Below are 25,147 nucleotides of genomic sequence, written 5' to 3'. Positions count from 1 at the left end.
ATGAAACATAATACTGTACATTATAAGCAGAAACATTAAAAATAATTATCATACAGCACATAAAAAAACATTAGCAGCATCACAACATAAAAAAATGACATCAGCCTTTAAATACCTTTTTTTTAACGTGAGTTTTTACCTGGTTTCTGGTAATATAAAGTGGATCCTCCAGTGTCCAAGATATTTGGAGTCTACACGTTGAGGAAGGTTGGTTTAAACATTTTTAAAAATGCATTTAGATACATATTTTGAAATGAACCTGTATATATACGTTTAAATCGTATTTTGAGAGAAAATACACATTTAAATATGCATCAAAGTATGTATTTACATACCTGCTTTTGAGAGGAAGTTAAAAAGAAATTTGCAGATCGTTGCAACGTGCAAAAATGTCCTGGACTGGAAATACACGTATAAACCCATCCCTACTATATACACTGCACTCCTGTCTGTTTATTTGCCATGGATCAAATAGAAGTTCTCTAGCTTGTTTGTTGCACAACCTTGCCTATTTATTCTTTGAGAAGAATCAAAGAGAAGAAGCAGAGTTGGAGGTTATCTAAGTCATTTTCAGAAGACCTTGGTTTCATCAGGAGGTGGTTAGATCCCAGACATTGTTTCTAGATGCTCCTTTAAGCACTTGGGAAGTGAAAATTGCCAGGGGCGGATCAGCTTATCAGTACATATTGGACAAACAGTTTACTTCTGGGGCCCTTTCTTGCATATGCTTGCCACCTTTTTCCTGCAGAAACTCCTTTGCCTTTAACACCTGCGTTCCCAGCAAACATTTAAGAGAGTGAAGCATTTCTAGAAATGGCTAGCCAGGTGAGGTGGAGCTGCCATGCTAAGTTCCTGGCAGGAGGGTCTCTATTATTTACCTGTGCGAAGGGTGGATTGGTACAAATGCACCTGCTGGAATGCCAAATTGGTGGCATTGATGTGCTTGCCAGGCAAAGGGCCTTCTTGGTTGTGGCACCCACCCTGTGGAACGCCCTCCCATCAGATGTCAAGGAAATGAACAACTATCTGACTTTTAGAAGACATCTGAAGGCATCCTTGTTTAGGGAAGTTTTTAATGTTTGATGTTTTATTGTGTTTTTAATATTCTGCTGGGCGCTGCCTAGAGTGGCTAGGGAAACCCAGCAAGTTGGGCGGGGTATAAATATTATTATTATTATTATTATTATTATTATTATTAATTTTATTTATTTATTTGAACTCTACTGACCTCCTCACCTCTCTTCTTCCCAGTAAGCCAAGAGCATCCCACCTGCCAGGAATCTAGCATAATCAATCCACTTCACCCAGCAAGCTGCTTTTGAGCATTTCTCATCACTACATCTTGGAAAAAACTTTGCCTGTGTTGCAGGTCAGTTTTATTTATTTATTATTATGTCTGTATCCCGCCTTTACTCCAAGGAAGTCATTTTATCCCCGCAGCAACCCTGTGAGGTAGGCTAGGTTAAGTGATAGGGAAGGGCCCAAGGTTTCACCGCTGAGTAGAGATTTGAACCCTGGTCTCCCAGGTTCAACGTTCTAACTGCTGCACCACACTGACGCTCTCATCAAAAGAAAACAATTTGGTAGTGTTCGAAAACAGTTGCTCCCTTGTTGCCCCGCCGTAACCCCCCCCCCACTCAAATATTAAATATAAAGAAACAGATTAGGGCCAGAGAGCAGATGATCCTGCGCTGTGTTTGTAAGGTGCTTCCAGACATGGGGGTGTTGTCTGATGGGTGCTACACATGCATGCATTTTTTTTCAAAACACACGTTGTTGGCATCAAAATGCTGGCCTGTATTTCCCCCCATTTAATCTTTAGTTATCCTTTTCAAGGGAAATCCGAGGGTGCTGGAAAACCTGTTTCCAGTGACTCATTTGTGATACCTAAACAGCCTGTTTGCAACATAAAACTGCTCTTTTTTAGATTAAGTAGCTAAGTCAGAAGGAAGAAAATACAAGAAAATGAGAAATCTAAAGGAGAAAGCAAGAAAAAACTAAAGAAAGATAGAGGGTAAAATAAAAGGACTTCTGGCTCTCTGCAGCTACCTGTACATATGATATTCATTCTTTAAGATCCAACCATTCTATATTCTATAAACCAGTATTTTTTCAATCTTCAAATCCAGATATTACAAGGTCATTTTCTCTTTCACGCAAAAAATCCATAAGAAATTTCCAATCCTTAGCAAACATTAGTAATTATTTTTCTCTAATTAAACATGTTGGCAATTGTGTTTTCTATGGATTGCTGTTTGCTCCGATTCAGCGGTAAAGCATGGGATTTCACAGAGAAAGAGCCAAGGCAAACAAAAACAAAAACCCTGCTCAAATATGGAGCTTTAAAGTGCAGACCTGTGCCTGGAAAGCGCAGCGCAGAAGGAAGTCTGGATGAGCCCTGCGTTCAAGAGGCGCTTATTTGGTAGTTCCTCATTAAAGTGCTTTTGAAAAATTATTTGTCCTCCATCCCTAGCAAACACTTATAAAAGTCTTGCTGTGCCCTCCAGACACCAGTTCCAGATTTTAGTGGTCACCCCCACCTCCCATGATGCTGTCTGAACACACATCACCCTGCTGTGTGGCAGGGCCAGTCCAGTTTTGCACCTAGACAAAACTTTCAAATTCTGTCTGGGAAAAAGATGATGATCCATCCCTGGCCATGTGCTGGGCCTTTCTTTCTGTGCTTGCTGTCTGCATCTGTCTGCGTGATCCAGGAAATCTTCACACCATCACCAGAAAAGGCAAAAGTCATGCATCAGTCACTGTCTCTAAATAGGTACACAATGGGTGATTAGATTAGTCGCTGACTGTTTCTTTGAAATGATGCGTTCTGTTGGCTGGCACTTTCGGAACTTGGTTTGCACACTGACTTTAGAGCATCCGAGTGGAATAGCCTCTTCGGATGCTATATATCAAATTGTGTGGCCTTGTCCATTGGAGATGTAATACTCTCTGGTAAAGAAAGAACATACTACACCTTCCGTAAACGTTTGAAAGTTCTTAGTCACCCTGCAGCCTTGTCTGTAAAGGTAAAGGGACCCCTGACCATTAGGTCCAGTCGTGACCGACTCTGGGGTTGCGGCGCTCATCTCGCTTTATTGGCCAAGGGAGCCGGCATACAGTTTCTGGGTCATGTGGCCAGCATGACTAAGCCGCTTCTGGCGAACCAGAGCAGCACACAGAAACGCCGTTTACCTTCCTGCCGGAGCGGTACCTATTTATCTACTTGTACTTTGATGTGCCTTTGAACTGCTAGGTTGGCAGGAGCAGGGACCGAGCAATGGGAGCTCACCCCATCACAGGGATTCGAACTGCCGACCTTCTCATCAGCAAGCCCTAGGCTCTGTGTTTTAACCCACAGCGCCATCTGCGTCCCTTGTCTGTATCTGCAGCCAAATACCTAGCTGGCTGGTGGCATCCACTGTTTCCTCAAAAAAGTGCAGTTAGGGGGACGTATGCATGAATTAGGGTGTTTGAGGTAGAAAGATAATGGGGCAATTGGGTGCAGCATGTTGCAAATGAGCAAAATATGTGAGATTGTAGTATGTGTTTGCTGCTTATTTCAGGCCCAGGGGCCAAATGTGGTAATCTGGGTCCCTCCATCTGCCCTTAGGGCTCTTTTCAGGCAATACCACCCACCGGCTTTACCTCACACCCTCCTTGAGTGTTTTTTGGCTGGGCTGCAATGTGCCCTTGAGCTCTCAGACTGATTATCGCTTGCCTAAATGGAGGAGAGAGGGAGATGTGTATGTCGAAACTAGCGTACTGTACAAAGGTAAAAACTACATTCATTGTTCTGCCCACTTTGCCAGAGCTAAGGCTCCTGCTAGTGCAATGAGGCTTCCCCCACTTCCCCCCAAATCCACTCTGGAGAGTCATGAGAACCCCCCAGAACAGAACGTAGGGAGAAGAGAAACAGAATAGTTCTGTCTGGCAATTACAAATGCTTATGCTGATCTGCCTCAGCAAGGCAGCGCCATGTAAAGTGTGTTACATTAGTCTAGTACGTGTGACTGTGGCAAAGTCTGCTTTCCTCAGGACAATTTGCAGCTGGCACATCCCCGATATTGTGGAAAAGCACCCTTGGCCACAGCTGTCACTTGTCAATTCAGAAGCCGCAGTGGACTCGGACGTGCTTCCAAGTTGCAAATTTGCTCCTTAAGAGGGGACTGCAACTCCATTCAGAATGGGCTGGATTCTGTGAAAAGCTGCTCTGCCAGAACCTCCATCTTGCCTTGATTGAGCTTCAGTTTGTCTGTTACATTATACCCCTTGTGAGACAGATTCTTCACACTTACAATGAGCAGAATTTTCAGGCTTTATAATGATATAATATGGAAAAAGCCAGCTGCCTTAACTCTACAGCTGCTCCCACAACTCCATAGTATATAGATAGATTACTGATAAGCCTAATCAGTGGCCGTATTGTATGACGGTCAGAGTTGAAGGGAAGATTACCACAAATATACTTTGGCATTTTACCTTGAAGTGTGGTAAACAAGCCCAAGGAGTTTCTTCCTCTGAATAAACACCACACATTTCTTCAGTAACCCATAGAGCAGAGTGAGTAAAGTTTCCAGGGTAAGATTTTTGAGCTGTTCTGCGTGTTTGCCTGAACTGCAAATTAGTTGCTCAGAGCGGACTAAGAGGAAGCAGTTGTTATGACTGATAATCTTAATTAAAATAAATTAATTTATACCATGCCTAAGTGGCAATCATTTTGCAAGCACCATCTTATTCACCCAACACTATAGTACAGGTTATTCCTGCTTTGCAGATGGGGGATGGGGGCAGAGAAGCAAAATTTGCTCAGGGGAGCCCATTGGCTGAATTTTTGAAGTCTTCAAAAGTTCCAAGGTTCACGTTTTATCCAGTGTGGTCTTGCAAGGGCTGAGCCAAGAGCAGCAGTCTGAGGTGGGAATCAAGAACTGTAGAACTAAATCGTCAGAACCAAAGGACAAACTGGGAATCAGGGTTCAGGAACAAGACGGGAAATTGGCTGGATCAAGAAGGAGCCATACCTTAGGGCTGAAAAGCAAGTCAGGACTGTAGGAAAAACAGGGAGGCAGAATCAACAAGCAAGCCAGAACCAAAGAGCAACCAAGATATCAAAAGCATGCAAAGACTAGGAAGGTATTGTTTCTCAAACAAGTTTCAGCTGCAACAGGAAGCCTTCTTATACTGGAGTTTCCAATAACTAGCCTGGGTAAGCCTTTATTGAGCACCCAGGGCCTGAGAATACTTACTGTGAACCTCCCCCTGGAGTTCAGCTACCACTATGGAACATCTACCCGCAGATCCCACTAGTGGTTAAGTGTTGGGTATGAAAACAAGGAGCCCAGACTGTAATAGCAGCTTGTTTCCAAAGGGCAGTATGGGGAATCTATGCTCAAATAACTGTATTTGTTGTTTCTGGTGTTTGGTTGGGAACGAGTGAGGAAACAGCTGCACAGAGAGCGACTGGGTCTTGGCAATATAGGAAACAACTTGATTTTCTGCGCCCTATTCTGAAGTACACTAATGGAGCAGGTGTCTTAAAAATCATCTCCAAGCAACGTCTCTTCATCAACGCTTCACTTTCTCCATGTCAGCACAGGCTGCAAGGCAGCTTCTGTGTAGAAGTAGTGAGACCTTTGAGACTGACTGGGGACGGTATAACCAGTGGGTTTGAAAAATGATAGGAAATGCCCTCCTCTTTTTGCCTTTGGATTAGCTGTCACCCACCCACCCACACCCCCCTCTTGTTTGCAGTGGTGTCCAAAGGGAAATGCAGCTGGACCCACACAGCTTCTGGCCTCAGTCCCACCTTGAGCAGGCTGGATCAGGCCAGTGCCCCATCTAAGTCAGCATCCTAATGGCCAGCCATATGCTTGTGGGAAACGAGCAGGACCTGAGCACAAGAGCACTCTGTGCCCCCCCCCCGAAGTTTGAAACAGCTGTGGGAGGAAGGGGGGCTTGACCCTTCCCCGCCTATTTCTTTCTCACTGCAATTTCTGTCCAAAGGCTGTTTTCCTTGCTGGCAAAGGTAAACATGATCAGGAAGAAAAAACATTGGAGAGGAAAATGTATTGCAGGGAAAGGGAAGGAGGGGCAGTGAAATAATGGCAGATGTGGGGAGAGGACAGCACCCCTCCTTCGCTGCTGCAGATCACCATCTTCCCTAAGTTGTTTTTCCTTAATACAGTGGTACCTCAGGTTACAGACGCCTCAGGTTACAGACGCTTCAGGTTACAGTCTCCGCTAACCCAGAAATAGTATCTCGAGTTAAGAACTTTGCTTCAGGATGAGAACAGAAATTGTGCTTCGGCAGCGCAGCGGCAGCAGGAAGCCCCATTAACTCAAGTGGTGCTTCAGGTTAAGAACAGTTTCAGGTTAAGAACGGACCTCCGGAACGAATTAAGTACTTAACCCAAGGTACCATTGTAGTAGCAGTAGTAGTAGTAGCAGCAGCAGCAGCTGTCAGGGTATTGTTAAATGTGTTTGAATGTAATGCATAGTAGTTTTACCCTCAGTACCAAGTACAAAACAGTGTTATAAAAAGTGGCCCCTGAGCTTTCTGAAGTGTAGCAACATCTGGTATCCAAATACTAATGATCTCATTACTTATCATCGGAGGGCTCAGAGTATGTTTATATTGCAATGAGTTATAAGTGTGGAATCAAATTAATTTTGGGTATGCAATGCCTGTGTGTTGGTCTGGAGCTGGCTGAGGTGAAAGCAAACATACTGCTGCTTTCTCTTTTTCTTAAGGATCAGTTCAGGGGCGAGGGAGGGATTCCTGGTAACCTTTTGCAAGAAAGAGGCTGTCCCTCTAGTCCCTCCCCTTTGGTGCCATGTGTTGGCTTGTCCTTCTGTGCCTGGAAGGATTTGGCTGTGCTGATTCCACTGTGGCTGAAAAGGTATTGCTCACCTGCCCCTCCCCTCTGACTCAAGTCAAAACAAGTAACACAGTTTCTTTGGCAGAGCAAGACAGTGCCTGGAAGAGGGAAGCAGCCGAGGGGTCGGAAGTGTGAACTCAACGAAAAATCCAGCAGCTTTGGAGATTGGAACACCAGGGCAGAACTGGCTTCCTCTCGCTCATTTTTCTCCTGATACCAGCTATTCTGAATCAGAGACCGAGCCCAGCAGGTAAGGGAGTCCTGTTGCTTTCTGATTCGAAAAGGGAGAGAGGGCTGTTGTTTATTGATGATCAATATTTCCAAATCATTAGAAAATGTTGTGGAGTATTTATTTTTCGGAATGTAAGTATCCAGCTTTCTGGTGTTCATGAGATAATTAGACATAGAATGGGAACTGCTACTTTATTGGGGTGAATCCATTAATACTTGGTTACATTAAAAAAAAACAGAGCTCTGGTGAAATCAGCAATTCTCTTCCTCTTCTCTATGGGTTATTTCACATGTTGCAGATTCCCTGCTTAAAGGAAGTCACAACTATAGCATTAAAATCCACAGATGGGTTGCCATGTGTTACATGTGCAAGCTTTTTGTCCTGGTTGTGGCTTCTGAGTGTATGCGGTTACATCTACATGCTGCCTGCCTGTGATTTCTTACATGGAAGTTGCCTTTGTATTGGAAATCCATAATATGAGGTGCAGCTCTTGGTCTGCTGGGACCCTGGGCGCTGCCCTGTTGTTCTCTCTCTCTCAGTCCTCCCTGTTTCTGCGGGACAATACAGAGGAAGCTCTCCTGGGCTAAAAGGTGGGAAGGCAGCCCGGTGACTAGAGGCAGAACAGAGACAGAAAGGGCCTCAAGACAAAATCACTTTCCGTGCTGATTATCTTGCCTGGTGGGAGTAAGCAGCATTTGAGGTCTTTGGCAGGGACTGTATGCACATAGGAATGTAGGGTCCTGCAAAACTGAGGTTATTTCACGAGGCTTTTATCCAGCCAGTAGTAACTGGATGTATTGGGAAGTAAGAGGCTGCCACTAATGAGGGATTACCAAAGGGCTGGTGTGCTAGGTGCCTTTACCAGAGGGATGTGGCAGCAGAGATATAGGGGCTGCTAGGTCTGCAGGCATATGGCAGCTGACTAGCTGGCACCCCCCAAGTGTGGGCATGAGCTATGATACCAGCAGCCAACAATGGGTGTCAAATACCGTCGTACCTTGGATCCTGAATGCCCTGGAACTCGGACGTTTTGGCTCCTGAACGCCGCATACCCAGAAGTGATCGTTCCACTTTTTGGAACCCGAACGTCCAACGGGGCTTTTGCAGCTTCTGGTTGGCTGCAGGAAGATTTGATTTTCGAACATTTTGGAAGTCGAATGGACTTCCGGAACGGATTCTGTTCAACTTCCAAGGTATTGCTGTACCTGCAAGGTGCTGACTTAGCACCCTCACATGCCCCGGGCACTAATTTGTCAGATAGGGGCCCCTTACCCCTTGGCCACCATTCAATGTCCTCAGTGCACTGAGCGCCCCTTTTAAGCGCACTGCCTCATCTGCTGCCAGCTGCTTCAGGCAATCTCCTGGTCCTACACATTTGCTGGCCAACTGCACATTATGGAACTGGGCTGGGGATAGTCTTGGTATGGCTGGGGTTAGTGGTGGTGTTCTTCATTTGTAGGAAGTGTTTCCTTGAGCAGCGCAAATGGGGAACACACAGCCTTCAGTGGCAGTGGGATTGTGGGGAGGATCCCTAAACATTGGGGGGGGGGGAGGGCGTGTACATATAAGCCATTTCAAAATGGCACAGGGAGTAACTTGACAACTAGTATTGTTGCTAAAGGCACTATTCGCTTGCTATCCAGGACACCAGACCTCCTCTTCCCTGTACTGAAGGAAGTGTAGCAGCCATTCTTGTTGGAGGCAGGCAGGGCCTGCCCTGCCATTGCACAGAGTAGGGCCACCACCTCAGCCAGCTGGTTGTGTATGTCATAGAATCATAGAATCATAGAACGGTAGAGTTGGAAGGGACCCTGAGGATCATCTAGTCCAACCCCCTGCAATGCAGGAATATGCAGCTGTCCCAGACGGGGGCAGCAAATTCTCAAATTTTGTTTTTCCCATTATTATATTTTTCCTGCTATAGGGGTTGCTTTTGGGATTTGCTGCCTCGGGTGTAAACATAACATTTCCAGCCTGGGATGCAGTGTGGCTTGAGGTGGGACGGGTGCCACTTGCTGCTTCACCTCGGGCAGCAAAATATATTGTGCCAACTCTGGGCTGGTGTTGCTGCTTCCCAGCAATTGGGGTTTGGTGGTTTCGCAGCTGCAACGCCACAGAATTCATTTTTGGTGCAATCATTTTTCTGGTTTTCTGAAGTCTGTGGTATTCTTCCAGGCAAACAGATACATTTTGAAGATACGCTTCAGTGCTGAGTATATTTTAGCCGCACGTTGGCAGCTGATACAAACAGGGAGAATATAGCAAAAGAGGTATAATGGGAAGGTATTGAATTGTGGGAGCTCCCACCTGGCTATGTGGAACCCTTCCTTCAGTGGAGGCAAAATAGACAGCCAAGCTTTTCAGGGTGTGGGGTATCTGGGAGGCTCCTTGGGGGAAAGGTGGTGATAATTATTGCTTAGTATTGAGATTTTAATCTCTTAATTGTTCAATTAATCAATTAAAACTGCACAGTTAATTAAAAATAATAATTCAGCCAGTTGGCAGCCCTGTTTCTGCCTTGGTGTGTAGAAGACAAACGAAAAATAGCTCACTCAGCATGAGTTACTTTTAAAACTGCCCAGGGGGTTGTTTAAACATCTCTGTGACTATGGTGGGGGCAGGAGGAGGGCTTTGACTCACAGTCTGGGATTGGGCACCTGGAAGACTTTTCCGGATTATTGGTTTATTGCACGATAAACACACAGTTGTCCATATTATGGTGTTAAATGTCTGACATGTCTTTCCTGAAGTAGGGGGTCTGTTCTGGCCAGGGATATTGTGTTTTCTGAGCACACAAATTGCTGTGATGTGGAATTGTAACACACTTGTCATAGCTCGCCCATCTATTTGTAGCGTTCAGCTCTGTCTGGACTATGATACTGTTTTGTCTCTATTGCAGAGATGGGTAGAGAAACTGTGGCCTTCCAGGTGTTGTCATGGGACTCCCACTCCCATCATCCCCAAGCTAGTACGTCCAATAGTCAGGAATGATGGGAGATGAAGTCCAACAAGGAGGGTCATAGGTACACTGTCTATTGTTTTTGACATTGCTGGTGGCAAGCAGCATTCGTCATAGGGACATGGGAGGCTTCCTGAGCCCAACAACTGGTGTGCTTAGCTCATTACTGTCTACACGGACTGGCAGCAGCTCTCCAGGGTTTCAGGGCTCTCTCCTAGTCCTACCTAGAGATGCTGGGATTGAATTTGGAACCTTTTACATGTCAAGTGTGTGCCACTGAGCCACAACTCTGAGATTATGTCTCAGTAACACTGCCACACATTTCCCTTCCCAGTCTTGCACAATTCTATAAACTGGTGTGTGTGGGTGGGTGGGTGGTGTGTTTTGTTGCTGCTGCTGTACTTATTTCTCTGGAGTAGAATGTGCCCTTGCTGTATTATTCCAGCACAAGAGAGCTTCATCACACCCATGTCCCACCAGTTTGTTAATCTTACCACCACCAGTCTTTTCCCCCCCAGTTCCAGGCTGCGCACTTATTTTCTTCAGCCCTGGAACATCTTGTGTTCAAAAACAAAAGTAGTGTTCTAAGTACAGGGGGAAAGGTAGGGGGCTTTCGGTGAAACCACACCTGCCTGCATTTTAGCTAAATCACAGTTTCGCTGCCACTTCTAAAAATGATAGCTATTTGGCCTCCAGGCCTGAGGCTCACCATCATCCCCTCTGGCCACCCTGAAATTTGAGCATGGAGAGCAGGGAGTAGGACTAAGGATGGATGGATCTGCCAATGTCCGTTTCCCAGAGTTTCTCATTATTCTGTGCTTCTTCCTTCAAATTCTTCAAATTCCTCAAGTCCTCATAAATGTTCATCAGCGTTTTAGTGCAAATCTCCCCTGCTAAACACATTTTTGTGGGAAGCAATTATCCCTAACATAATGCATTTTGTATGTAGTTTTCACATGTATATGCATTTCATGCACACTGTTCCCTGATGTACCCATTTTTGGATACATTCTTTGGCTTGACAACTGCTTCGCAAAATCTGGAGAAATCCAAATTTCTAAGGATAACTGTGTTTCAGTTTGCATGTTTTAGGAAGTGTGGAACAGGGAGTTACGGATTAAAATGTGAACCAAACGTAATTTCTCTCAAACCCTTAGGCAGGACATTGCTCCACTGAGTCCAACTAATAACCCCTCTTATTTAAACAAGCAAACCAAACTTTATTCATTGCTGTTATCTGGAAAGCCCCTGAGTATGTGTCAGTAGGTCAAAGCTGCAAACATATCCCGGAGGGAGTTTTGTCAGGCTGAGTAGTTGGGCAAGAAATTCGTAGAAGATATTTTCTTTGCAGAGCTGCAGGTGAGACACCACCAGCCCTTTGGAATTTTGGCTCCGATGCTTGATGGTGAATGTGCTTCCCCTGAGTAGGCATGTCCAGCATTTCTAATCTTCCAATGGGGATTCTGCAGACATAGAAGGATACGGAGGCTGATTCCCATAACCATTAGCCTCATATTGGTTACTGCAACTCCACATGAAATTGATTCATGCGCTGAGCTGGTTGTGTGCAGGCCACCAATTAGGTGGGAAAGTCACCTGCAATTAGCCTCACCCACATGGTTCTTCTGGTGCCAACACCCATGTGCATCAGCATGGGACATCAAGCCAAAGGAAAGTGACTCCCACATCACACATGAATGTGAAGAGGGGCAGGCACTTAGATGTTGACTGCATGTTACGCACAAGTGAGCCCTGGTGCTATATTCCTCTTCTTCTTTTTTTGGAAAAGCCACTTTCCCAGCTATTTGCAGCAGTGAAACAACAGGCAGGGAGATGTTTTGGCATGTCGCCTCCCACTACTCCTCTGAAATGCTTTTCTTTAATGATAATGATGGTGGTGGGGCTCTAATAGATGCATTTGATTATAATGAGTTGGCATTCCCTCCGTCTAGCTGACTTCCAACCCTGAGATTTCCCTTCCTTGAGGAGGGGGAGTCATGTGGTTCCATTGCAACACGGCGGAGGTTTGAGTACTCAATTATAAAACATCTTGTTTTGGTTCAAGACGCCAAGGTTTATGGCATGAGCACGGTTTCTCTACAGGAGCATGCAGACACACCTTTGGGTGCTAAAGTTTTCAGAGGGCACACAACTGCCTTCCAGATTTTGCTGGGAAATGCTTGGAGTTTGCCAGTGATTCCTGCTAGTTAGAGCGGAACTCAGGAAGAGGGTAACCTGGACGAGAGCAGACCACCGAGACAACTTTTACAATACTTCCTATTCCAATCTTGCTCTTTTACAAGGAGCCTGGAATTCCACAGTCTGCTTCCCAGCTTGATATATTTGATATTACGTACATGCTCAGGAGTTAAATAAAAACTGGGCTCTGTGCCCAGGGAAACTAGTTCTTCTCTGGTAGAAAGGTTTATGCATCTACTCAGCGGCTGCCTGAAGCAAACTTCCTCTTGGCTAGCAAACAGGCAGCGTGAGTCTAATCCACAGGCGAGATAAGCTTATTTGGCACAGAGGACCACACTGGAAATGTTGTTTGCCATCACATATCCACACTTTTCTCTACAACCATGAGTGTTAGAAATGTGCTGGTGTTTTTTAAAATGAAAACTGGGAAGTCTCGGGATTCTAACAAGTCCATAGGTTGCCTAAGGGACCTTGCCTTATATGTTGCACAACCCTCTTCTCGTCTTTCCCAGGCATTGAGAGCTGTTTGTGCAGCTTTAAAGAGGCCAAGTCAGCAGGGTAATAGCCCAGTGCGGGCAGAACAAAAGAGAGGGTGTAGACTTGGAATATTTGGATAGGAATTGGGCAGCTGAATATATTCAGGAGGGGTGTGTGTGAATTGTTGGAACTAAACTTGCTTAGCTGCCTAGCATCTCTGCTTATTTTTGCAATCAAACAGGGAATAACCTACTTAAGGGCTGCATGGATTCCTGGTAACGTAATGTCTCTTCAGAAGAGAATGGGTCTCTTCAGTTTTGGTGGTGCTTTAACATGCTTGGACATGTCATTAGGATGGGATTGGAGGCAGGAAGGACCAGTTAGAAGTATGTAGCCTTATCGTGTACATGGATGATCATGTCATTCTTTGAATTCAGAATAGGAGAGAATGGAAACTGACTTGAATGAATGTTTCCTTCAGAAGCCCCTTGACTTGAAAACTTTGTTGACTGAAAAATTGCAGCCAGTTCACCTTACAGAGCAGATTTGGATTCAGGGGTTGTGGCTTTATTGCTCGCTTGGATGTTATTCCTACACGTCAGTTTATTACGCTGTGTTATGTTTGTATTTTCAGTGGACTGCAAAAGTTTCAATATGCAAAGGTTGCATCTCTTTGTTCAAGTAGAATTGCATTCTGGATTTTATGCTGATCTTTGGGGCCTCCCACAGGGCTCTTCAAGTTTGGATTATCATCCTTTTCATTGGGGCTTGCAAAACACTGTGCCTTTGCCTGTGCAGTTTGATTAAAAACCACGTGGACTAAAACAGGTCACCTGGTGTCATTGTGATGTCATAGGAATATAAGGGTCTAACCCATGGGTAGGCAAACTAAGGCCTGGGGGCCAGATCCGGCCCAATCGTCTTCTAAATCCGGCCCACAGAAGGTCCAGGAATCAGTGTGTTTTTACATGAGTAGAATGTGTCCTTTTATTTAAAATGCATCTCTGGGTTATTTGTGGGGCATAGGAATTCGTTCATTCACACACACACCCAAAAAATATAGTCCGGCCCCCCACAAGGTCTGAGGGACAGTGGACCGGCCCCCTGCTGAAAATGTTTGCTGACCCCTGGACTAACCTAACAGCCAGATCCAGTTCCCCACTCTGGATTTTGGCTTGGATATTTCTCTTTATTCATGCCACTTGATCCCTTAGCAATACAGTAGAGTTTGGAATGGCTGTCCTTTTTGTTTGTTTGGAGTGTCACTCTCCAGTCATGCCTATAATCATAGACCATAGGTAGGCTTCATCATCAGTGAACGTTGCAAATAGGAAACAGGCAGTTCATGGTACTGCTTCAGCCACCCCTTCCTTGGTGGCTCTTGTCTTTCTGCTTGTCCATGTTAACTAACTTCTGCTTTGTTTCATGGTGATATCTGTCTGAATGTGTGAAATTGTGGGTGTATGAACTGCACAACTTTGGTGAAGGAACACTTTGAAGCTTAATCAGAGTAATGGCAAAGGAGTGTTGGCACATGTTCACAGGGCAGGATCAAGTCCTGCTGGTTTGACACCTGTTTGGCCTATGTAAGGATGCTGGACTAGATGGTCAGATCCAGCAGGGCTCTTAATACATGCTTATGTGCTTATCTCAAAGTGCAGTAAGTGATATCTGCAAAATTGATGGAGGCAGCAAGGGTGTGTTCCTTGTCTGCTGTTCATCTGACCTGGCCCTGCAATTTCCCATGTCTGCCCATTTTTTTATCCGCATTGATCAGATGTGGAGATTTAGCACATGTGAGCCTTGACAAACCCCATGTGAGCATGCACACTCACATTCATTTTGAAAAGAGATACGTAGCATTGTTTCTTTCCTCCCCACCTTTTTTTAAAAAAGCTAGACTGAAAAGCTTGACCATCTTGGCACCAGTCTTACTGTGGATCTTTGAAATATAATAGGTTTTGCTATGAAAGCCAAAGTCAAAACCCAACCTTGTTGAATTGTGAGTGCTGTGAATAGACAGCTCTGAAATGAACAATACTTTATTAGCGTTCATGGGAAGCTTATGGAGGCATATTCACTGTTACAGGAATCCCCGGTAAGGTGCCTACAGGCACAATTGTGCCCTTTAGGACTTTCCCTGGCCCCCCAAAAACCTCTGACCCCTACTGCCTCCTTTGTCAGTTGTAAGCAACCCCATAACAGGAACCCTGATTCACGGAACCTGACATTCAGCATGCCTCCCTAGGCAGCTTTGGTAGAAGAGGGAATTTTTGCAGGTAGAGGATGTCCACGACAACCTTCTGATGGACTCTCCTCCTTGACATAATTACTGAACGTGCAGCAGCCCTGTCCCCTTTTGCTTCTGGCCACTTTCCCGTAGCTGCATTGGGATCAGCTGCAGAGTTGTGGCATTTTGTAGTTCTGAGGGGAGTACACTCTGCCATTGCAACTGTGCCGCTTAACTCAGTTTTATGGATGGGAGTACCATGGCAGGCAGAGGAACAAATTCGCATCCACACAATCTCCTGATTGGAGCGAGGAATAATCTACAAAGATCTGAAGCAGTGTCACCCTATAGCAGATCTCTTTTCAGTGCTGTGAACCTTGTCCACCCAGGCCCAGCCCCCTTTGCGTTTTGTTTACCAGGAGACTGATAGGGCCAGGATAAGCTCCAGACAGAAACTCAGTGTGACTCTCAAATTGACTCACCCAGGTTGGGGCAGGGGAGTGGCGTGTAAACACCAGGGGTTTGCTGCAGGAGGTAGGATTGGAGCCACCCCCAGCTGTAGGGAAAGTGAGAGACTATCCCTGCTGAATGACATGCCCCAACATCTGCAATGGGACCTTGAGCAGCTCTTCTGTTACTGGAGCTTGGGCTGGAGGATGGAGGAGTATTCTTGGCATGGGGAAGCTCATTTCATTCATTGCCAGAGCTGAGGAGCTGCTTGCTTAGCACACCCTGCCAGGATTAAGAGGAGGCTCCCCACGACTTTTCCCCTCCCAGCCTAGCAGGAAAGAGAAGAGTAGCAGGTGAACTAGTCAAGCACATGGGGAGCTGAGAATTGCCAATCAGGTTTCCTTCTGGAAGCCCTCATAAATTGCAGTTAACTGTGACAGAACACAGCATGAATATTTGCTTCAAGGACTATGTAGTGCTGGTAAGACATGGACCTGAGGCCAAAGAATAAATCTGCCCCTGCCTCCCCACAACTTTCCCCAAACCAGAAAATCTGCTTTCTGGTGTAGATATAAAGAGCTGGTGGCGCCTAGAGGCCAAGCTACAAACCAGGATGTCCCCAGTTTGCTTCTCACTCTGCCATGAATTCACTCTGCAGCCTTAGGCAAGTCTCTTTCTCTGAGGCCAAGCCCTTCGCCTCCCTCCCATCTGCCATACAGAATAATAGCACTGACCTACTTTATAGGGTTGCTGTGTGATGTGCAACAACAAAAAATGTAAGTGAAGTGTTTTGAAAACTAGGAAAATGCTATATCAATTCTAAATTATTATCAAGTGTCTGTTACAGTCCATGCTCTGTGTGCTGCTACACTTGAATTGGGTTGTAATATGAATGTCCAACTTTGTATGCATCGAATAAATATTACCTGTGCAGTGGGGTTACAGACAAAGATTGATAATTCTGCGTGTTCGTGTGCAGAAGTTTATGGGTGTTTCTGAACAGGAGCTTTCCCTGCCTTTGTTTGGGTGCCCCAAACAAAGTGTCAAGACATCTGCTGTTGTTTTGCTGTGTGGGCCAATTTTGGTCTCACATAGTGCATTGGATTGCACAACAGCCAGGCTGTAGTGGCCCAGATGAGCTTTTATATTTTATCTTTGCTGAATAGATTGATAGATAACCAGCATGGAATGCTGGGTTTGGGTTTGCCAAAGGCCCAGTTTACACAGGAGCCCTAAAGTGAGGCTCCACGTGGTCAGATGCTTCTAGGTAACTATTTCATGTATCACTTATGACAGCTGCTGCAGTAATTGATAGAGAGCCCATATCTTGCATTCTCTCAGCCCTGTTATTGCCACTTGCCTGCTCCCTTCTTCCAGGACCTGAATTTCCTCCTTGTAGTAGTCGGAACCAAGGAAATCATTATAGGAATTTCTGCAGCACTGGGCTAAGGCATTTTGTTCCCCAAGATGTAGCCATGAAAGCCCCTCCCACCGTCATGGTGCACAGTATTCAAGGATTGTGGGGTGAGGGGAACAGCCACAAGCACTTCTCTCCCTGCTTTCTGGCAGTCAAAATACAACGGTCAGAAATTAAATAGCTAATAATTTGCTGCCCTTTCATGACGGCCAAGTTCAGCTGCTTGAGGCAGTTGCCCCACTATACCTAAGCGTAGAGCCGGCCCTGAATTTTGGAACTGTTAGGTCCTTTAGCAACATGGAAGCTCTGACCGTGTGGAAGCTCTATAGAGGGGTCGTATGTGAACTGGAGTGAAGATGTGGCATAATTATATAAATAAATAATGTGTGTGTTGCACACCTCAGTCTTTGCCTTATTGTGTTAGCAGGAGACATCACGGCACTTTCCAGGTGTGATCCTACTGCCTCCCTCTGTAGAGCTCGGCCATGAAGAGTAAGGATGAGACCAGTGACACAGACAGTGGGATCATAGTACAGTCAGGTGAGTGACGGATGGGGAAATTCCTGCTCATTATCATGTAGTGCCAGCATCGTCTCCTGGATTTGTTCCTGTGTCAACAGGTTTAAGCAAGAATGACTGCACTGTTTGGGGTGGGTGGGGGGCCTTCTTTCTGCCCCAAGCCTGTAAACTTACCCTAGAAGATTAGACTAGAAGGTATCACCACAGCTGCACGGAGATCAAAGCACAGCTGTGAAAAGAACCCTCTGAATCATTAGTCATGGCTGGCTCCTTGTTGATTCTATTTCAGTCCAGCTTCCTCCTAGCCGGGCTATGATGTAGCCCAAAGTGTTCAGCTGGGGATGCCCAGGATACCAGAAAAGAGTGTGATCTTGCGTGGACACACGGAGACAGGAGCAAGGGCTATCAAGGGTGGTCTTGGATTTTGGGGACTGGTGTTACATGGTGGAATCCTAGTGCTTTAAAAGCAGGAGTGGGGAACCTGTGACATGTCAAATGTTGTTGGACTCCCATTAAGTGCAGCCAACTTGGCCAGTGTTAAGGGATTATGAGAATTGTAGTCCAGCAATATCCGAAAGACCACAGTTTCCCCCCTCCCCCAACCAGTTTAAAGTACCGTGCTTCTCAGCTGGTAGAGCATGAGACTCTTAATCTCAGGGTTGTGGGTTCGAGCCCCACATTGGGTAAAAGATTCCTCCATTGCAGGGGGTTGGACTAGATGATCCTTGTGGTCCCTTTCCAACTCTACAATTCTATGATTCTATCTTGTGATATAACTGGTTCCTCATCATAAAAGATTTCTTTTAAAAAACCTTAGTAGCATTGAAATACAGGCAGAGGGTAGTGTTCAGCTTACTCAGGGTAGACCCATTGAAATTAATGGACCTAAATTAGTCATGCTCATTGATTTCATTGGGATTACTCTGAGTAAAACTTAGTTGAATACCATCTGGGGTGTTGCAAAGTGGACGTTATCCCTACCGAAGGCTCCGTAGGAGACTATTTCACTAAAATCCTTCAGTCGCCCGGTATGTGGCATACTTTCTGCATGAGTAATACCCGATCATTGTACTTACTTAGTTATATATAAACTTTAGAAACAGCTTCCATGAACAATTAGCGTAAAAGTGCTGAACAACATACCGGCACTTGTGGTAGAAGTAAATAATCGGGCCACACTTAAGATGCGATGTTGTAATTACAACAAGATTCTCTCTCATGTAGGAAGCTATGGCATATGATGCATCTCTTAATGGTTTTGAACTATCTGTGTGTACAGAGGAGGAATGGTAATCTTTTTTCATAGGGTGGGCTCATGCCAATGCACAGCACTACTTTGGGATCTATAGTGCAAGGCAGTTCTTAGCAAGAGTTGCAGCGGGGGATCCAGACAAGCAAAATAATAAGCGAGTTCAGCATCCACTTCCTAGTCTGATTCCTTTTGTAACCCCAAGTGCTTCTTTAGATATCTCAGGGCACATCTGAATAGAAACTGCTCCCAGTTTAGCAAGTTAGTTCTAAACTGGAGACGTTTCTTCTACCATCACCACTCAGAAAGTGTTGTATAGTTTCACACAACCCTGCACCCACCCCTACACTTATGAGGGGATGGTCTCCTATTGTCCTGTATGAATGAGCTAGTGTGGGTTGAGATCTGACCTTTATGTGGCTTGTGAGGAGTCAACAATCTGGCCGAGTGCCTCTGATCTGTGGAAGAAGCAGCATGAGCTAAAATCTTCTGGAACTGCTGTCTTAAGGCTTACAAATATCAAAGACTCCTTTTTGTTCCGGTCTGTGAGCAGAGCAGCAAATCTGTTTGCTTAGTTCTGTAATAAACTTAATGATCAGGAATATCACCATGGAGTCTCCTCCTTATCTGATCTGCGATGACCTTGAGGTGCCTGCAGCTTGGAAGTAAGAGCTAATCAGTCCTGGCTGTTGTACACATTCCATACCCCACCTGATGAGCTGTCAGGACAGCCTCTCCTTTGATGTCCCATGCCATTTTTATGATAACTGCTAATGACACCGGTCTTTAAGATGCATTCGCAAGACCTGCAGCTGGCTCCAGAAAGTTGCCCAAGGGCATCTCTGTATGGGTCATTAAATATTGCTGCTTCCCCTCCCACCCGTAGCACCTGACAAGTCATCAGTCTGTGTCTGTCTCAATCCTTCCAGGACTAGACAGCCCCATGTCTCCAATGAAGGATCTAACGCAAGCTATGAGGAAGCAGCAGAAGGCGCTGGAGGAGCGACTAGAGGCCTGTGTGCAGGAGCTGCGAAGGCTGTGTTTGCGTGAAGCGGTAAGGGGCCAGGAAGTCTGCAGGGTTGCCACACACCCTTTGGGCTGCATGAGGTGTCCTGCGAAAGTAAAGAGGGCCCATCTTTAAGGGCTGTAGTTCTTTGGACTCGGACGCTCACAGAAACTGGAGAGGCTTTCCTCAAAGATCAAAGACACTCGGACATGAGGGAGGGGCAATGTAATCCAAAGGTAGTACTAGGAGAAAATATCTGGGGGCGAAGAAAGGGCAAAGACTATATCAAGAACACTTTCCCCATTGGAGAGTTGCTCCTGCATTATTCAAGACGTTAACTTCTAAAGCATCCCATAATTAACAAGCTTAATTAAGTGAGCCTAGCCATATGCTGCAAGTGAATCTGATGAGGTAACTTTTCCCTCCTGACCTGAGATACCGCAAATAGTTAAAAATTGAACATGGATGTTTATTCCCAGAGAAAATTTTCTGGGCCCCCTGGATCAGAACGTACCCATCAAACCAACCACTATTAGTTGTGGTATTTTAATGTGTCAAGGAGAAAATAATTAAAACAATAAACTATGCTTTCTAGCCTATTGCTATTACCCTCAGTTAAAAGAGTACAAAACAAATGGGTTTTTGTTTGTTTGGTTGGTTTTGCAGGACACCAGAACTGTACCTTGCTCTCTTGAATGTTTAGGGAATATTTTCCGGAACTTTCTATTACTTCCAAAGCCTACCGTATTTTTCGCTCTATAAGACGCACCAGACCACAAGGCGCACCTAGTTTTTGGAGGAGGAAAACAAGAAAAAAAATATTCTGAATCTCAGAAGCCAGAACAGCAAGAGGGATCACTGCACAGTGAAAGCAGCAATCCCTCTTGCTGTTCTGGCTTCTGGGATAGCTGCGCAGGCTGCATTTGCTCCATAAGACGCACACACATTTCCCCTTACTTTTTAGGAGGGAAAAAGTGAGTCTTATAGAGCAAAAAATACGGTATTTCCGATCTAACACTACCTCTTCATGTGCCTTGCCATTAGTTTTCAGGGGGGGCACTGGAAATAATTGGATTTGTAAATAAGTTTAGGGAAAATGTTTTTTAAAGGGAAATTTAGAGCTGCCCAGTGGTTTGCCATTGTAATTGGAGCACAAAGCACACACTGCTACAACACGCCTGTGCATCTTCTGTGTGTGTGTGTGTGCGCACGCGTGTGTGCGCATACATACTCTCTTGCTTAGAGACACATTTCATGACATTTGGAAGCCTACAAAGAGTGGGGGGAAATCCTCAGAACTGGGAATCTGGCAGCACTAATGCAGAAGTGTGTTATAGTCAAACTTCACACAAGAGGCATCTTGAACTCCCAGCTAGCAGTGGAATGAGGGGCATGTCTTTGGCAAAGGGAAGAGAAATGGGTATGATTGAACAGGACTTGGTCTGTGGGAGTCTGGACTACTTAAATTACTTTTCATATTTTTATCAGTCACTTTTTCATCACCTAACATAATACAACTTTTGCATAATTTGAATTTTTGAACTGCCCACCTCCCCCCACCCAGTAACTGTCCATTTTGGGTCTGGCTGCACTTAAAAAAAAGAAGAACCTTTGGTTTGGAATGAACTCAGGCCTGGTTATTTTGTGTGGCATCTATCTATGGCTGTCTTCTGTGCCTGAGGTTCACTTGATGTCATGGGACACTGAAGAAATAGAAGAAACTGCCAAGCTAACAAAATAATGGCATGAGATCTTATTTAGAGAGAGAGAGAGAGAGATTGATAGACAGGTATTTTGTAAGCTGCTCTGAAGACCCAGGGTGTGACTGAAAGTACACAGTTCTAGGAACTGAACCTTCCCTTTGCTGTTTTCTTGACAGGAACTGACAGGATTGCTTCCTTCAGAGTATCCTCTAAAACCAGGAGAAGTGGCCCCAAAGGTCCGACGTCGAATTGGTGCTGCTTTCAGACTGGATGAGAAGGCCTTTCTCTCCAGAGGAGTGGTAAGAGGAATATTGCTGAGGTGCTTGTCCTCCTGAGTTTAGGGAATATGGGCAGAAACAACATTTTCAATTATCCAGGGCGCTGCTTGGAAATCTGCTTGTGGTGGGAGTCACTATCAGCTGTCATGGCAACCCTGGCTGCGAGCACAGAAGTGTCCAGAATGAGATGGGAAGAAAAAGGTTATGCTGCTGATACTAGAGTCACTAGACCATTTTTTTCTGGCAGATGAAGCTGTAATTCAAAAGCAACTTCCCCTCTATACTGGCAATCGCCAGCAAACCACCTCACTGAGAATCAAACTGGTTTCTTCTGAGAGTCTTTACAGCCAGAGATAACAAAAAGCCACGCAATTTCAATTTGCACAGTAAAAGAGTTCTCTGTGTCAAGTGCAAGAGGGTGAAAAGCAAGTTTCCCCCTGGTGAGGGCTTGTACATGCCCATGTAATTTTCCATCTGTAATCCCTTTCACCAATTGCCTACATAAACCTGCAGTTCTTAACAGGCAGGCAGCCTTTATAGAAGTGGGGAATTTTTTTGTTTTCACCATTTTTGAAACCAAGTTAAACTAATCCAGGAAAAAACCAAACACGTTTCTTTGTTGAGAAGGGGTGGCTTGCATTAGGATTATGCTGTGAATTCCCACTGAAGACGATACAGTGCCAGGAAGCAGCTGTCAGCTAAAAGAGGACTTTTGGGAATGATGAGGTTGTTCGGGTTCAGCATCCTGTTAGAAACTCCCAAAGGGACAGAGACGCTTCAGGCTCCAAACACACAGAGGGAGTTAGGCCTCATTTCCATCAAAGGTGTGGGATCTGTTGACTCTTCAGCTATGCAGTCTCACTCTCTCTTTCTCTCCCCTGTCGTGTGTTTTAATAATCATCTTAGTAGGAGGCGGCCTAGGTGTGGTGCTGCTTATTATTTTTTTGCTGTGTGCCCATAGTGGGTGGCACAGGGTGTGGGCTCCAAGTACAGTTGTGTGTGTTTTGTACAAGTGTTCTTGCTTACCATAGCTTCTTTCTCTCACACACACTTAGCGTAACTTTGGAAAGCTTTTCATTTCACCTTCACCTTGCCGAATGTTGCCTACTGACCTGCCTTTTTGCTCCCTTTCCCCAGACATTGGGAAGCTCTTGCCCCAAAAACATAGAACATTTCCTCTTAGTCTGTGGATAGTTTTCCTCCTTCAGAAGCCTGCTGGGCAGGGCAGACAGCTGGGAACTGGGCCCAGGACATCAGTCCTATGGCTCATACAGAAGAACACACCCCTACGGATTTCTTAAATCCAGAATAATTACCATCCCTGGCTCAGGATTCGCAAATCCCTAAACTGGATTAGAATCTCCATTCTGCTCATAAGCAGGCATTGAAGGAGTGGGAAATCACCCGTCTATTGTTATTTAATTATCCTGACTGTGAGTGAGACAGGAAGATTTAGTTCAGCCTGTGATGCCTTTCTACACTAGTTGAATGCACTGGGGTGCTCAGATGCAAAAGAAGACATTTGGGCTCGTGTGCTTTTAATAGTTGAATTGCAGCTGGTGTCATGCAAGCTACATTTACTGAGGTTCCCACTTCTATGCAGCTATTAAAAATGCAAGAACCCTGCTATCTTTTCATCCGACCACTCTAGAATGCACATGGAATGTAACTGGGAGATGCATGAAAGTCATACTCAGTATCTGTTTTGATCTACCAAAGGACGTAAGGAAGGAGCCTATGATTTATGAGTTGAAGCAGGGGATGGGGTAATGGTAGTAATGTCTTGGAAGCATCCAGCTGCCAAGAGTGCCCTAGAAATACAAGAAGCTGCCTAATGCCCAATCGGACCATTGGTCCATCTAGTTCAGTATTGTCTACACCCGTGTTTCTCAAAACTGGGTCTCTAGCTGTTTTTGGACTACAGTTCCCATTATCCCTGACCACTGATGCCTGTTAGCTAGGGATGATGGGAGTTGTAGTCCAAAAACAGCTAGAGACCCATGTTTGGGAAACCCTGGTCTATTACAAACTGGCAGGCAGCAGACTTTCCCAGCCCTAGCTGAAGATGCTGGAAATTGAACCTAGGATCTCTTGCAAGCTCTTCCACTGAGCTGTACAGCCTTTCCCCAGGCTTCTCCATTGCTGTGATTTTGGATTCTGCCACTTTAGTCCTTGCGTGCCCCCTTTTGAAACGCTGGGTCGCTCCATCCTTTCCGAAGAGTTTCATAGTTTGGAATCCATGTCTGTTCTCCTCCGCAGGATCCTCTGAGCATGTTGGAGAGAGACCTAGCTCTGCAGCTGCAAATTGCTGAAGCAGCACGATGTCTGTCCCGGGAAGAGAATCTCACCAAGCAGGTTCGGAAGCGCCGCAAAAGTGCTGTGCTGAAGGAGGAAAAGAAGCTGAAGGAGCTGGAGCAGTCTGTCACAGAGTGCCGCCAGGCAGCCAGGCATTCGTCACAGCTGAGGGCCAGTGCGCCAGCCTTACAAGGTGAGCTGGAGCTTAGAGTGGCAGGTCTGAGAAATGGGTCCTTTGCGTGTGGTGATAATGACAATAAAAATATACAAAGGGAGGTACAGTGGTACCTCGGATTACATACGCTTCAGGTTACAGACTCCGCTAACCCAGAAATAGTGCTTCAGGTTAAGAACTTTGCTTCAGGATGAGAACAGAAATTGTGCTCTGGCGGCACGGCGGCAGCGGCAGCAGGAGGCCCCATTAGCTAAAGTGATGCTTCAGGTTAAGAACAGTTTCAGGTTAAGAACGGACCTCCGGAACAAATTAAGTACTTAACCTGAGGTACCACTGTATAGTAAAATTGTTCTTTGTGGCCACTGTACAGCAGGACAAAACTGAATGGTGATAAATTGAAATGAGTAAGTATAAGGAAGAGGGTTTATTAATTAAAAAAAAAACCCCAACCAAAAAACCTTGAGTTGTCAGGAAATGAAGACAGAGTCTGGGATTAAATATCTGTCCCTAGAAATCAGAAGTAGGTCAGACAGGCTTCTGACAGGCGTGGTTTAGTTGGAATTCATCCCAGTTCAGGGGAGGAAACTGACCTTTTATGGCTTCTTCCTGCCCCTGTAATCTACGCAAACTGCAGTTTTCTGTCAGCGGTTGCCAAAGTGAGCTCAATCAAGAACAGGGAGAGCCAGCTGGAGGAGGAAGCATGTAGAAACCTGCAGCGAATGACGCAAAGACCTGCAGTGCCAGATTAACCCTTAGGAAGGCGTAGAAAGTTAGATAGCTCTGGATCCAAATCTCTTGGTTTTATAGGGACTTGGGGAAGTTTGCTGCATAGGGTGCAGTGGGAAATAAGCATGCAGGGGATGGCATTGTAACATTCTACCCCCCCCCCCGACCTATAGATCCACTCTCATAACACTAGAAACTGCAGGCACTCAATGAAGCTGAACATTGGAAGATGAAGGACCATGCACTGCACTTCACACAGTGCATCGTTAAACTATGGAATTTGCTCCAACAGGAGGCAGTAATGGCTCCCAGTTTGGATGGCTTTGTTAGAGGATTGGACAAATTCGTGGAGGG

General features: G+C 45.4%; 1 protein-coding gene across 4 annotated transcripts in view; it reads left to right on the top strand.

The window, feature by feature from the left end:
• The first annotated feature begins 1,251 nt into the window (after window positions 1-1,251).
• INAVA (innate immunity activator) overlaps window positions 1,252-25,147 on the top strand; it is a 33,341-nt gene continuing 9,445 nt past the window's right edge. Inside the window, exons 1-6 of one of the 4 annotated variants that reach the window (XM_081010530.1) lie at window positions 1,252-1,369; window positions 6,964-7,128; window positions 17,270-17,382; window positions 19,540-19,664; window positions 21,496-21,618; window positions 23,857-24,085. In XM_081010530.1, coding sequence (XP_080866656.1) covers window positions 17,328-17,382; window positions 19,540-19,664; window positions 21,496-21,618; window positions 23,857-24,085 — 532 coding nt within the window. In that variant the 5' untranslated portion in view covers window positions 1,252-1,369; window positions 6,964-7,128; window positions 17,270-17,327. Of the gene's footprint in view, window positions 1,370-6,859; window positions 7,129-17,266; window positions 17,383-19,539; window positions 19,665-21,495; window positions 21,619-23,856; window positions 24,086-25,147 lie in introns of those variants that run through there. The other 3 variants (XM_081010532.1, XM_081010531.1, XM_081010529.1) reach the window with 3 other exon arrangements.

This window comes from Podarcis pityusensis, assembly GCF_964106645.2.
Source record: "Podarcis pityusensis genome assembly, chromosome: 6".
Lineage (NCBI taxonomy): Eukaryota > Metazoa > Chordata > Lepidosauria > Squamata > Lacertidae > Podarcis > Podarcis pityusensis.
This window is presented reverse-complemented; position numbering and strand designations above follow the sequence as displayed.